Source organism: Aedes aegypti, chromosome 2 (genome assembly GCF_002204515.2).
Source record: "Aedes aegypti strain LVP_AGWG chromosome 2, AaegL5.0 Primary Assembly, whole genome shotgun sequence".
Lineage (NCBI taxonomy): Eukaryota > Metazoa > Arthropoda > Insecta > Diptera > Culicidae > Aedes > Aedes aegypti.
In genome coordinates this window covers 45,449,804-45,464,885 of record NC_035108.1, presented here as the reverse complement: position 1 = coordinate 45,464,885, position 15,082 = coordinate 45,449,804, and the positions used below count along the sequence as shown (strand labels likewise).

The 15,082-nt window shown below is 38.6% G+C and overlaps 1 protein-coding gene across 1 annotated transcript; it reads left to right on the top strand.

The window, feature by feature from the left end:
• The first annotated feature begins 3,553 nt into the window (after window positions 1-3,553).
• On the top strand, window positions 3,554-14,868 carry LOC110675503. The gene is made up of 2 exons (XM_021840727.1): window positions 3,554-3,929; window positions 10,482-14,868. Exon 2 carries the CDS (start codon window positions 10,500-10,502, stop codon window positions 13,788-13,790), a length of 3,291 nt encoding a protein of 1,096 aa, XP_021696419.1. The 5' UTR covers window positions 3,554-3,929; window positions 10,482-10,499; the 3' UTR covers window positions 13,791-14,868.
• The last annotated feature ends 214 nt before the right edge of the window (window positions 14,869-15,082 follow it).

Here is a 15,082-nt window from a genome sequence, read left to right as displayed (position 1 = left end):
TGAGAGATTGTTCTAGAAAATTCGAAAAACACACTAAGTTGTTTTGTCACATTGGTAATTATAACCGCATAACAGTCACATTGAGATTATAAATGAGCCTCGTAATGTAATAGCAATGAAATTTCTATCAGAATTGTTTTCTGACTATTCCTCTAGTATGCGAAATTTTAGTTTCCTCTCATGCTGTTATAAAATGCACACTTGGTATTCGAATTACTCAATGCCTACTTTTGTCGAATGTTACAAATATGCAGGTATGGGCAGTACTGTCGATCAAAGGCGAGTCCACATTCAAAACCATGGGTTGGACCTGGGAGGGAGAAACCGATACAAAATTTATGTACGTCATAGTGAGCCGAGATTCTGTTGTCACGAACTGTCACTGTGAGCCCAGATCTTAAAGAATGGACAAACATGAAAAAAGCGCGTAATTGATCAAAACATATTTTTGCATTTCAACAAAGTTGACAATAATCGGTTGAAAATCCATTCATGCACACCCAAAAGCAATGCCACGATAGCACCTTTTAATTTGATCGAATATAAATTACTGAAACACGCATCTTTTTACTTTTTTCCAATCAAAATTCAATTTAAATGCACATAAAACTATGGCCCTTTTTCCAAGTTTGTCAAGAAAGATCGCAGGTACACATCAAAAGAAAACTAGCGATTTTTCCCAAGCTTGCCTTGATTGTCGTTAGTGAGCGGAAGTTATCTTGCAATTTGGAAAAGTGTTGTTTAATAGTATCTGTGCCTCCCTCCCCTAGGAGAAACGTTGAAATCTTCATGTCCACGGAAGTACAGAACATTTTTAAATTTATGGAGTCCTAGACGCCAAATTGAAAGTGACTTTTTGTATGCTGGTTATTAACACAAGACTGATAAACTTGATTAGTGTTTTATTATTTGATCAAAATTTATATCCTTTTTGGGTCCAGTTTACTTGGACAGATTTGGGACAAAACTAGAACAAACTGCGAAAATTGACGGTCAGTGATATTATTATATTACTTTCTTATTAAAACACCAAAACGCTATGAATCTGTCTTTTTTCTTTTGATTTTTCGCAAAATTTGAAATGATAAGAACGAATAATTTCTGAACTGTCGTGAATAGCAAGACAAACCCATTTGTAGAAAGTAGGCAATAAGAAAATTTACTGAGAAGTTTCTGCTCTATTTTGCCTAATTTAACAGAAAAAATCGTGCTTCATACCTTAAATTCGGGTGAAATTGATCAGTAGGGCGAAATTGATCACCGTGTCAAACGATTTTATTTCTTCCTAATGGTGCACACATATTAATGTAACCTGCAGTAAGTGAACGCTGTCAGTCGTAACTGTCACCGAATTGTATGTTGTGAAGATTTTTTGCGTTAGAAACGTTTATTTCCATGAAAATAATCTAAAATTTGAAAATCATGTACGGTGTAGTATTGACGAACACCCGCAAATGTCTAGTTCTAAACAAGGATTTGAACATGACATTAACCTGATAGTTTGTAATGATGCATAAAATACATCCACATACCATATTTCATCATCAAAACTAATACCAAATTTCCTATTTTTAGGCATTTTCCGCGTAATTCTTAAAATTTACCTATTAATTATTTTTATTAACATAGTATTGTTCACGCTTACATAAAAGTACCCATTAATGGGTAAAATAGTACCTATTTCCAAGAAAAGCGGTTCAACTCATTAAATGAGTAAAGTCGATTTACTCATTAAAGAAAATTAGCTTCGAACTTCAAATAATGAGTATTTTTTACTCTTGACCTATGATATGAACATGAGTAATAAAGCCCGATTGTTTTATGAGCGATGGTGCAGTTTGAGGTTATGGCAATGGATTTGGATTAAAAAAGTATGGAACTTAATAATAAAGAAAAGCAACAAATCAGGGTGAAATAAAATACAACGTACATTTATTTCAAAGTTTAAAAAAAAATCCAACACGTATGCGATCATCTAACAGACAAACCAGGCACTAATGAATTCGCTGCAGTCGGCAATAAACTACGCTGATGCGGTCATCCACAAATCTACAACCAGAAAACCGATTATTAGTAGATCCATTTCCGAGAAAGTAACCACATATTCTACTTACGTGTCGAAAATAGTATGAGCAATCTTTTCGTCCATAAGAATATATCGTTCAATTGATAAAACCACTAACGTTTCACTAACACCGAGCGGTAAAAATAAACAGAAATTGAAAAATGGCGAAGTTGATTTGCAAACTATCATGTGTACTATTTCCCCATTTATATTACCAGGAAGGATACTTCACAATGAGGTTAAAGTACTCTTTTTTATGTCACAGAAAAGTACCTTTTTTCTGATAATTCCATACAGCCCATAATAACGGGTACAAGAAACTCATTTAATGGGTACTTTTATGTTAGCGTGTAATCATTTTCTAGGAACTAATCAAGGAATTATCTTGCAAAAATGTTTACGATAATTCAGTCGAAAACTTCTAGAGAATGTGCTTCGGGAGTTCTGCAGGAATTGCTCGACAGATCGTCAACATATTCTTCGAGGAATGCCTTGAAAAATCGAAAACATCATCAGCTTTCGTCAGCAGCACTATGCTCGTGCAGTATATAATAAGGGAGCTTTGTTTAGGATGCATATCTCGCATAACTTCTGATCTCGCCCTAAAAGCCATTGGTAACCATGTGTGTAGCTCGTTGTTTCTGAGTATTTGAATGGATTTTCATGTTATTTAACAACACTATGTGGAAGAAAGGATCATTATCTACCTGCCCGTGATGTTGGTTTTGATGCTTATTCTTTCATTTGCTCAGAAACAACGAGCTACACACGTGGTTACCAATGGCTTTTAGGGCGTTATCTCAGAGTATGCGAGATATATTCAGTACACGATGCTACCGGACGACTTGTCTTGGGTTAATCCATGAATTGTTCCAACGATTCTTTAGTAATCTCTCGATAGTTCTCCATACATATTCCAGTTATTTGTAAGAAAATATACTTCCAGGAATGCTCATGGTAATTAATCCAAGAAAATCTACATCTGGCTTTAGAAGTTCTGTAGTAATGATGTCACTTAATTTTGAATCATGGGTAGGACAATCCTTTGACTGCCCTACTCAAGTATTATTGTGCGTATGACATGTTCTACCGATTTCCCGCGCCATTGCTGTCGATCAATCATCCTATGATCTATATCCTAATATCCTTTAAAGACCCTTTGAGTCACGTCCACAATTCTTAAATAAATAAATTAAATAGTCAATCAGATGTGCAACGCAATAAAACGCAGCTAAAACCAAACTACATTTGGGAAACACCACTGCATTGTTCGGCACCGGCTCGAAGACGTAAGGTATGCCAAAGGGTTTCGAAAGAGAATTTGAGTATGAATTTGATCGGTTTGACTGCCGCACGGGTCGTCGCGGTCCGGAATGGTGATCTGCAGAGAGTTTGGCTTAGGAGAGTGATGCATTTCGGTTTGGGAAAAATGCTTTCCTCACGGCTTCCGTGGTGGGTGAGAGAAATGGAGCGAAATGCCCCTGGCGCATGCCGGCAGCTCTCAGAGGCACTCTCGCTGTGTGCCAAGGTGGGTCTTAAGATTTGCTTTTGCCTTGGTATGGTATCAGGGGGGCTAATCGCACTCTGTGGCTCCGAGGCCAACTCACATCAAAAGTCTATATAAATCTGTGCGACCACCAGGCTGAAAGCTATAGTTTTTTGTAGTTTTTCGTGACAAGTTGCATGCGCGGGAGATTTGCGGAACTAGAGTGATCCTGTTTTAGGCGCAGGAAGCGATCGAGTAGGACGGCGTGGGAGATATGTGCAGGTGTTGGATCGCTTCGAGAGGATACGATTCGAACAGCTTGAAAATTCGTGCGGTGTAAACATCTTTCAGAGCCGGCCCCATCGACAAAACCCATGTGTAAGGATGGCCAACAAGGACTGTGATGGGATATAGTGTGATTGAGTGTTATTAAACTGGTTCGGTTTTTGTGTGGTTTAACTAAAACAGGTTTATGTGGTTCAGCTGTAGTACTAATATAGGAACGTGGTTCTTTTGTAATAAGGACACCAGTGTAAATAATCTATAAAACTTAGCCTGGATAAGCTTGTTGTGTACAGAGTATAATGCCACTAGCAGTTATTTCAAATCATCGGGATCTTTGGCTCAAGACACTAATATAAATCGAGCAATACTTTTGTGACATGAAGAAGTGTGTTGAGTATCACATGGTTTCTTCAATAAAGTTTAATAATGTTTCATATAGATATTCCAGCCCACATAGACGTAGTGCTAAACGCGTTGCTATTCGGCGAGATTATACTGAGGGTCGTGGGTTTCAATCCCTGAGGTCGAGGATCTTTTCGTATCGTAAATTTACTCGACTTCCCAGGGCATAGAGTACCAACAATAAGTCCAGTTATTCTTCAATTAGTGTCAAATCCAACCTTTTAAATTCAGAATCATCATACCGTTTTAAGTTGTAATTTCGGTTAGTACACTACACTGGTGTTATTTGTTCACTCAGGATTAGACAAAAATTGAAAACTTGTTATGGATCATTTTTGACATTATGGATGAAATGGTGACATATTATGAATCAGTGTGCGAAGTCAAGAATTATTCCCTGAGTTAATTTATATTACAGTGGTTTGCTGTAAGTTAACAATGTGTCACATATTTTAGTGAGAAATAGCAGAATTGGCACTAGAAACAATGGAAACAGTAAGAGAAGGAATAAAGAATGGATCAATTGATTATCCTTGACAGTATCTTCCAGGTAGTTTACACTTATAGATAAACCTGCTTTGACCTTTATTTTTTCCTATCTTTATTAACGAGATTTTTAGCCCTAGGCTAGTTCATCTCGGGAATTCTTTAATGATACTGCACTGTAGTAATTAGAACTAGCCCATTTTTTCTGTACATAAAGCATTTAAACCATTTGTATTTGTTTGAACGTGCTATTTTCAACTCTTGATGTCGTAAGTGCTTTATTTTTTTGCTTTTGTCTAAATACACACTCCTTGGATCAATGTGGCTTGATGCTTGGTACCACTAACCACACAGATACGAAGCTTTTGAAGGAAACACCACACTTAACAACCAATTGTGGATTAATTTGGTGAAACTACTTATATTCAGAATTTAGAATCCTGAATCAGGAAAATTGTTACTCAAAGATGAAATCATACTGAATCAAAGTGAACGAGCCATTTTCATTCCATAATAGATGGACTTTAGCTTCTGTGAGAACTTAGCGATTGATTTTTATACCTAACATTATAAAATATAGAAGACAATTAGTATCATTTGGCAAAATATTGCCTTATGTCAACGTTTATGTGAAATATATATGTAGGGTGTTTTACGTATTTTGGACAGAGCGTTACGCGTATATAATTTGGCCACTTCAATTTGATTTTGCCGTAAAAGGCCAAATTATATACGCGTAACGCTCTGTCCAAAATACTTTGATCACCCTCTACGTTATAACGCCAAAGTTGTGGGAATGGCACACGATGTACGAATTCAAAAATGTCCATTTGGCAGTGAGAAATTAATAACTGTGGAAGTGAAAGTGAAAAAAAAAATAGTTATTCACATGCAAATGAAAAAAGGAAAACCTTGTACCATTTAATCTCATATTCCAAACAGGACTCAAATTATTTCAAATATCCAGGAATTTTAAAGATCCAATTATAAATCACTGTTTGAAGTCTAGTGTTTCTGCTAGTATGCAAATGAACCAACTCTTTGTTGGTATATGTATAGTGAAGCTATTGGAAGTTTAAAGTAAAACTCTATATATCCACGTTTTGATTTCTACGAGCTAGATCTGTATGTAATTAAAGCGAATTGAACCGGTTTTGGAAGGAAAAGCATTCTTTCAACAAATAACTTTATCGGCTTGGGAAAATTGATTTGATTCGTAGTACCTCTAAGTGTTCGAGTAACCCAAGAACGGTATTATTCGATCTGCATCAAAAACTAACGTCACCATGACGGAGCAAAATGTACATTCGTGTTGACCGTTTAGATTATCTAAAAAACAATAACAATACGAAGCGCGAAAGTGTGGCTTCAGATAAAACAGACAGTGAAGCATAAGAGCCGTGAAACAAGTTAATATTTTTTATTAGATCAACGCTAAAAAAGTTTCGTCAGTACGTATCTACTGTTAGACTGACAATCATTTCTTTGCGATTCTTAATAATTCAATTATAGAAAGCACTCATTGCTTTCCCATGGCGTGCATTGTTGGCAGATGGTAGATAATTGGCTTTATTTTATTGTGACTAGTAAATAAAATTGTCATTGAAATAGATGCAAAACAAAGAACAAATCAAACGCACTTACAATTGTTCGTCCGGATTAGGATAGAATCTCAAGAAAAATTGTAATGGCAAACACATTTTCAACTCGTGATTGTCAGTTATTTTGAACGCAAAATCAAATTTGTTCATAGTTGTTATTCGACAACGGGGACAGTTCTCGAAAATTGCAATGCAAAGCTTACAACATCACTAAGCAACTGAGTGACGATCATTGTCATATCCTGTTCAAGTTGTGATAAACTGTTGTTGCGGAATAAGAGTACTGCAACAAGAATAGAAGAGGACAATGTCTTTGTTGCTGCATGTTGGTTGACAATTGATTCACTGATTGTGACTCAAGTTTTTATAATATACAAATAACTCGGAGGTAATGATGCGAAGGGGGATGCTATTTTTTCCTTCTAGTTTTTAATACAAAACCTTAATTGTAAGATTATCCAGCTTTTTACGCTGCTGTGCTATAAACTTTGAATCACCCCTTTTTGAAATGTTTTGCATACACTAGTTTTTTTTATGGTTCGATCTAAGTAAGCTTATTCAAATTCAAAACTTTTCATGTTGATAAAGCAATGTCAAAAAGTGCAGTCTTGTTTTCAAGGAATGGGTTTCGAAAAACTTTAAATTTAATATTTTATTTTAATGTTTTGATTATTTTAAGTTGACAAATATAAGTAACAGAGGTAATGGTCCAGATTGATGCTGGATGGAAATGGAAATGGGAATGTGGCATTACCATCAGTAGTGCTATGGAGTTGAAATATAAGTGCAAATGATTTCTCCATAGAATACGTATGCGCCATTATCTTCATTTAAAATCCTACTTGAATAAATTCGTGAAAAAATAACTGAACTGGACATTTAGAGGACCTTTTAAGATCGGCTGCAGCGATTTTTGACCGTTTTACTTTTTCGAATTATTGCTTTTGTTATGTTGCGTTCACAGAGGCGTATCAACAAAACGTATTAAAATTTATAGTCGCCCCACAAATGTAGGAAATTTCAATCTTTACAAAGTTGAAACGTCGGACATTACGTAATTTTGTAAATTTATTACTGACCGAAAAGCCAATCCAAGAGGGATCAAAGTACATATCCACCGATCGTCTTCACATTCAGTTGGACATTATGTTGGCCCAAGTAAGCCGCAAACGGGAATGGTTAACAGTTTACGAAAGAGCCCATTTTTTGATAAATCTTGGGTATTTCTTCACGTGATATGTCTCATATTTCGCTTGGAACACATAGCAAACTTAGTGGCATCGTATAGAGAAGAGATATAGCTTTCATTTGAAATCGAAAAAAAATTGACGGCAATTTTGAATTTTGCCGCCATTTTGAATTTTGTTAGAAAAATCGTTTTTTCACCATTAGTGCACCGCTAGTTTTGAATTCTGAGATCACCATCAGAAAGCTGAGGAAAAATTGCGTAAGATAGGCTACAGAAACTAGGTGAGCAACTTTATTAAATGAGCGATTTTCTAAATCATGTTCTACGATTTTGACGTATATGGCGAGTGTAATCAATACAAAAATCTTGTTTTGTACTACAAAGAAATAAGTTTTCAATCTTTGGTGTTTTATTCGAATCGAGTAAAGAATAAGAATATTATTTTAGGTGAAAAAATCTAGCGGCCATCTTGGATTCTGACGCCATCTTGATTTTAAGTAGAAGAATGAATTTGTCACCTTGATAGCACTCAGCATGTTGAATTTAGTGGCTACCAATAAAAAAAAGGTTACGTATACTCTTCTTCTTATTATTCTTCATTTTTCTGACGTTACGCCCCTACTGGAACCGAGCCTGATACTCAGCTTTATTAGTTAGTAATAAATCCAGTTTATTAGACAGGAATTTTCTTTTATAATGCGATTTCTGACAACAGAATAATTCTACGACTATCTTTGAATTCAGTAATACTGAATAAATAAATTCAATAAATGAAAACTGGCCAAAAACATTGATTGTATTAAACAAACATTTTTTTTACCATATGCATTGTTGTACATTGAATGAAGTTTATAGATTGGGCAACGGGACATTAGTAAGTCTTGTGGTAATATCTGTAGTTTTAACGTAGAACATTGACAAAAGTGCATTAATTAAGAATGGAAATCTCACATTTTGAAGCAAAAAAACATCCTTGATTTGCTGAACCATAAAGTATCATGCATGTGAAAAATAGCGAAATTGAAAGATGAGAAGCAGGTTTTGTTCTAATGTGGACGTAATGCCGAAACGAGTTTGGAAAATCTGGCGGCCATCTTGGATTTCGACGCCATCTTGGTTTTTAGCAGTTAAATGATGTTTTACCATATCAGTGCTCATCATGTTGAACTATGAGGTCTCCGTTAAAAAATATCAATCAGATTCTATTTTTCTTATCTTATCTCAGTTGTTCAACTGATTGTTCATTTCTATAAATGGTTTACAACAAATAAATGAAATAAATAATGGTATTTTTCAACTCGAAGATATGCGTTAAAAATCATATTTGATCATTTTTTTTAAAGCTAGTTAAGCTGAGGGGTTGGCTCTGTTCCAGTAGGGACGTAACGTCAGGAAAGAGAAGATCAAGAAGAATGATAAGTGTAATGGTAGCATTGAAATTCAACATGTTGAGTGCTAACAAGGTGAAAACTCATTCTACTACTTAAAACCAAGATGGCGTCAAAATCCAAGATGGCCGCCAGATTTTTTCACTGAAAATAATATTCTTATTCTTTACTCGACTCGATAAAACACCAAAGATTGAAAACTTGTTTCTTTGTAGTACAATTTTTTTTTTGTATTGATTGCACTCGCCATATACGTCGAAATCGTAGAACACACACTTAAATTATTTTACGGATTCCTGTGAAATCTCAACAGCTGAACAGTTCGGTAAAATAAATTAACGGAGTACGGTTAATTTTTACATTATTCGGTAAAAAATCACCGGAATCCGTTGAATTCCGACGAAGTTACGGCGTTTTATTTCACCGTACTGTTCAGCTGTTGAGATTACGGTGAAATTCACCGTAAGAGCTTAGTGTGCATGATTTAGAAAATCGTTCATTGGATAGGGTAAATACCATTGCTCACCTAGTTTCTGTAGTCTATCTTACGCAATTTTTCCTCAGCTTTCTGATGGTGATCTCAGAATTCAAAACTAGCGGTGCGCTAATGGTGAAAAAACGATTTTTCTAACAAAATTCAAAATAGCGGCCAAATTCAAAATGGCCGCCTAAATTTTTTCGATTTTAAATGAAAGCTATATCCTTTCTCTATACGATGCCACTAAGTTTGCTATGTGTTCCAAGCGTGATATGAAACATATCACGTGAAGAAATACCCAACATTTATCAAAAAAATTTCAAAAGGTACCCCGTTTAAAGGCGGGGTTGGGTATTAGAGGGTTGAGAGACTTCCAAATATGCTTTAAGACTCGTTACGCTACAGTATATAGCATGTATATGGCAGCTAGCTTTGTTTTTTTTTTAATTTCAAAAGAATGTTGCTGATGATTACCCGAGTTTTCTGGAAAATTCCTTTTATTTTATTAATTATGTTTCTACTGAGAAGTAGCCTGCTTCTCAGTTTAGTATTCTAATGAGCACTTCCTCAGTTATTATTAACTTGTTTGTATTTTTACATTGTGCACGAGGTAATTATACGTGCTGGAAATCAATAGTATGGCTAACTTGAACAGATCTTCGATTGGCGGAATTGAAACTCGTCACTCTAAGTAAATTGAAGTCCACACGTCTATTGATATGAATATTTAGTTCTCTTTAGCATGATAAATTCTGTGAATTAAAGTCTTTGATTTTGTTTGTAGTGGTGGAGGCTAAAGCTATCAGTACACTATGGCAAATATTTGGCATTGATTGATACAGAGCCAAACAAATGTTCCTCATCGCAAAGATTTGGTCGGTGTTGAAACCGATGTTTATCTGTTGGTTTATGCTTTGCCAAATATTTGCACATTTGGCAAAGCGTGTACTGTTAGCTTAAGTGATAATTACGTTAATTATGAGGAGTCGAAAACTGTGTTTCAAGACGTTCACATATATTTCATAGGGTGGTTACTGACTAAAGTGGTAGGAACCACGGACAACATATATTAACATGACTTTTTTCTATTGTTTTGTACAGGTTGAAACGGAATGAAAGATGACTGAGAAGAAACTATGTTTAAGATGGTTACCTCAGGCCATTGCCCTCATGATGGCGGTAATGCCACATCTCAACAGTGCCAGAATAGACAACGTAGTGGTAGTGATGCCCAAAGGACCGAGGACACTGCAGATGCTCGGATCTTTGAGTCCACAGTTGCTTCATACGATTAGCGATGTCTTAAAACCAGTACCACCAAATGTGGTACAAGTTCCGGTTCCTTACTATCCGGACCATGGAGATGCCTCTGCATCCCAACATGAACATTATTCACCAAATGCGCTCAACAGTGCGTACTTCACTAGTCCTTTTGCTCACCATGTCACGCCTTCGACAATTAGCACAGCGACCTCCTACACCCCATACGTTCACAGCACATCCACCAGCAGTGTACCATATCCATTCAGCTTTGACCCCCATAGCATCCAACCCGGTCCATACGATACACCATTCATTCCCAAGCTAAAGCCTAGCCCAGTTAACCCATTGCACATCGAAAATCCACCAGATATCAGATTCACCCCCATAAATCTACTCCCACCAGCGCCGCCATCCTTCGATACCATCCGTAACTACGTTCAGAAGCTGAAAGCTAAACAGAAGGAATTCTTCGATACCCAAGGCTTCGAATATGGTCTATTCACGCAACCTAATACCAAACCTTCGAGTTATCACAGACCAGTAGAGCAGAAGAAGAAATACAAACATAAGTACAAGCACAACTATGAGGCCCTGTTCTCGAACCATCCGAACGAACTGACCTATATCGGCCACGCCAATCTGGAACCGCATGAAGAAGATAATGTATATTACACGGAACCGGATGCGGGCAATAAATACTACTACACTAACACTGAAGGTCACGAGTTTGTACTCCCCCCGGAAAATGAGTTCAAGGCAATTCCATTGGGTGGAATCATAGATCCGGAAGATGCCCATTTCGTAGAGCACGGAGAAGATCTCTTGCTGAAGACGAAGCACCCCGATGCAGCGGTTGTGACGGCCAACCAGTTGGATGCGTTCATCAAGTATGAAAACCAGCTTGGACTGCATCCCAAGTATCCCCCGGAAAAGAGACACGAACACCGCAGACCTGTCAGACCTTTGCACCATCGGAACAAACGGTTCAAGAAGAACGACCGAGTGGGACGTGCCAGTGGGGATCAGAACGTTGAAGCGGACTTTTACGATTCCGATGAAGAAAAGAAGACAGGTGAGCTGGATTTTGAAGATGTCGAGGAAGAGATCCGAATGCACGAGAACTTTGAACCGAAGAAGACCTATACGCAGGTGAGACATTTGGAAACGGTGGTGAAAAAATCGGAGCCAGAGAGTGAACCGAAGATCAAGGAGAAGGTCACCATTTCTAAAACGAATATCTATTATTCAGAGAAGGGTAATGAGGAAAAACATTACGATCATGGGGCGGAAGAGTCGTTTGGAGAATTCAAGTCAAAATCCAAAACACCCAAGAAGCATAGAGGTAAACGAGATGTTGCAGCATCGTTTGAGGATCGGGATAGTAATATTGATGATGATGTAAGTGCGGACTCTGAAGAAGATAACGGAAGTCGGGAGAATGAAATCGATTACGAGTACTATCCGGAGCACGAATACAATGAGGATAACAACGGCAACGACACCATTTACTTGCCGTACGCTCAGGCATTAGTGTTTCAAAATGACACGGATATGTTCGTGCTACCCATTCCTGAAGCGTTGGTAGATCCACGGAAATTACATGGTGAAGATCTGTTGAACTTCTTAGATGAGGCCATCAAAAATTCAACGGAATTTTTGCCCCCCGAAAAGGAGAAAACCGTCAAGATCAGCCCAGAGATTCAAAACCTGCAGGGCCAGGAGCTGATCGAGTTTTTGGACGAAGCCATCAAAACGTCCAACCAGTACCTTCTTAACGGCCCAGAAGATGCCATTGAGTTAGTTAATCCTCCACGACTAGGCAGTAGTACAGACCTGAAGGATCAATCTCTTGCCGAGCCTCTTAAAGCAGATCACGTAATTGAATACGAAATGGAGCCTCCTAGACCGGAGGATGTTCATAGCGAGGTGCTGAAGTACACTCAACAGCACACGCTGCCAGATGCGCCGGAGTACGAGGTGGTCAATTTCGTGCAACCCTTCAAGACGTTGCTCAGGTTGCAGAAGGCCAATCCTGATGACTATGAGATTGAGTTTGACGCTCAAGATCCTAGGCAGCTGCACGGTGAGGATCTGCTGCGGTTTTTGGATGAAGCTATCGGCAACACGACGTTGTATATCCCGGAAGAACATGACGATCCCCACGAACCAACGCCATATCTGAAGCGAGCTTTCCATTACGTAGACGTGGACACGGCTCTTGGGCTTGCAGATAATATTTCAACCGAAGTGACGGATTACCTCAAGGATCGGATACCACCGCAACCTGTGGAGTTGGCTTTCAGTGAAGGAAATGACTTTGTTCCAGTTCGTAGAACATCTGATAATGCGGGGCAACAAGAGATACCCAACAGAGGCAAAAACAAACAGTCTAATCCAGAAGTAGCAGTTTATAATGATGTGATTAGACATATCAAGAATCACATGTCCGCCAGTAAGTCATCCAAGTCTAAGAATGGAAACGTGTTCATGATTGCCGTACCCAGGAGTATGCGAGGGAACAAAACTAGGAGTGTGGAAAGGAGGCAAGATGGCGCTTTCGACAGTCTGCGGTTAGCAACCGTGTATCCTTTACCTATTTTTGACATCAATCAGTTTTATCCCACTATATTCTCGGGAAATTCCGGCAGCTCGCTGGACCTGGAAGATACTAAGAAAGATGAGTTCCAACAAGCTTTAGAACATGAGGCTGAACGACTAGTCGAAAAGCAGAGCAATAAACCACCGTCCAAAGACCAGGCTTCCCATGAGCAACGACTCTCGACGAAATCATATTTCCGTGATGGCATCCCCGACGCTTATCGGGATCGAACCCGTTATCGAGGACCCCGACCTGGACCTCAGTTCCCTCAAAATTCATACGCTGTAAAGGAGAAAATTCGTGATTACCCTCAGCCCACGTTCAAGAAGCCTGGGCCACCGTACGAAGCCATTCCCCTTCCACCGAGTAACCCAAAAACGAAACTTTCTTCCCTGAATGCCGCCAGTAATCAGCGAGCGGTGCGGCATCCGCCTCCACCTCAATTTCCGCCTCTAAAAAAACGGAAAAGAACTCACCGTCGACCGTACAAGAAGCTGAAGAGGGTCCCCAGTGGGGTACGGACAAAAGTTCGCTTCATTAAACGATGAAGCCTTTCGCACGTGCCGCTGACCGCGAAGGCTTTCTCCTGTCGAAAAAGTGTAGAATTAGTGAGTCGTCTCGGGCCCTGCCGTCAATGACGTCCCTCCTAAGTAGATAGTGTATCATTATTAATTGCCTACGCCACCACCACTCGTACTGTGCAGCTTCCCCAGCAGCTGCAGCACTTTGTACTGTTTTACCTTGAGTAGAGCTGGTCGCCTGCGCGGTGGGGAATGGCCATGCCGTTCGGGGCCCCAATGAAATGCAACACCATTTGCCACCGTGCAGGCCGGAACCGAAACAACAAACTCGCACTCGCAGTCCCCTCAATTAGAGATTTAAGCCAATCTGGCCCGCGTGCATATTTATTTTTCCCATGGGAGTTAAATTTAGGTTGAAGACTACATGCGTCGAGAGTGGCATATCTTGATCGGCAGGTTTGATTTGAACAACTTTCTGGTGGAAGTTGTTACGCGGTGCTCCACAGACCGTTATCATATACAAACAGACGTAACACTCAGAACAAATTCTGCTAATCAGTCGCCCATTTCACACCATCATCTCGTGAGCATGTTGCACTAAATACTATTTTGTTCGACAAGACCTGAGTTGCTGAAACGTCAGACACGAAGAGTAACGATGCGCACGCTGGTTGTGAGGTTTCAAATATATTGAATGTGAAATCTCATACAAAAAGACGTAACTCTGACGGAGTTTTCATTGACAACTAGTTTAACGATTATTTCAAATTCGCTATGTTACAAACCTCACAACCAGAGGCGCCATCTGCAGTTCTTGTTGCACGAAACAGTATTTCTGCAGCATGCTCGCCAGATGATGATGTGTGAATTAGGCTATGGATTTTAAAGAAGTTTGTTTCAAGTTTTACGTCTGTTTGTATGTGGTGAAATGATCGTTTAATAAATGATTGATATTTATTTCATCAGTATTACGTTTGTTTCTATGTGCCGTTACCATCGAAAAAAAAATCTCCATCGAATCTGTGCTCACCAGTCGTTTTCTATGGCTAGGCTGTAAGTCTGATGGGAGAAGTCTGAAACTTCAAACAAAATCAGTTTTATTACGTTATATAACGGTATTCCAGCTAACGTCAGTTCAGTATTTTGGAAAAAAAAAACTATATAATCAAAAGTTGGTTTGGACAGTTATTTATAACCTCTGGATGGAGTTACCAGAAAGCGAGCCTGATTGCGGCAGCCATTAGCGCTCGTAAAAAGCTGGATAACAATGCGCAACTATGCAAAAAGTAATGCAAGTCGAGTCTAGTACAAGACACTGA

Coding starts and splice junctions, on each gene's coding strand:
- LOC110675503 (XM_021840727.1), top strand. CDS start 10,500: ATGACTGAGAAGAAACTATGTTTAAGATGGTTACCTCAGGCCATTGCC.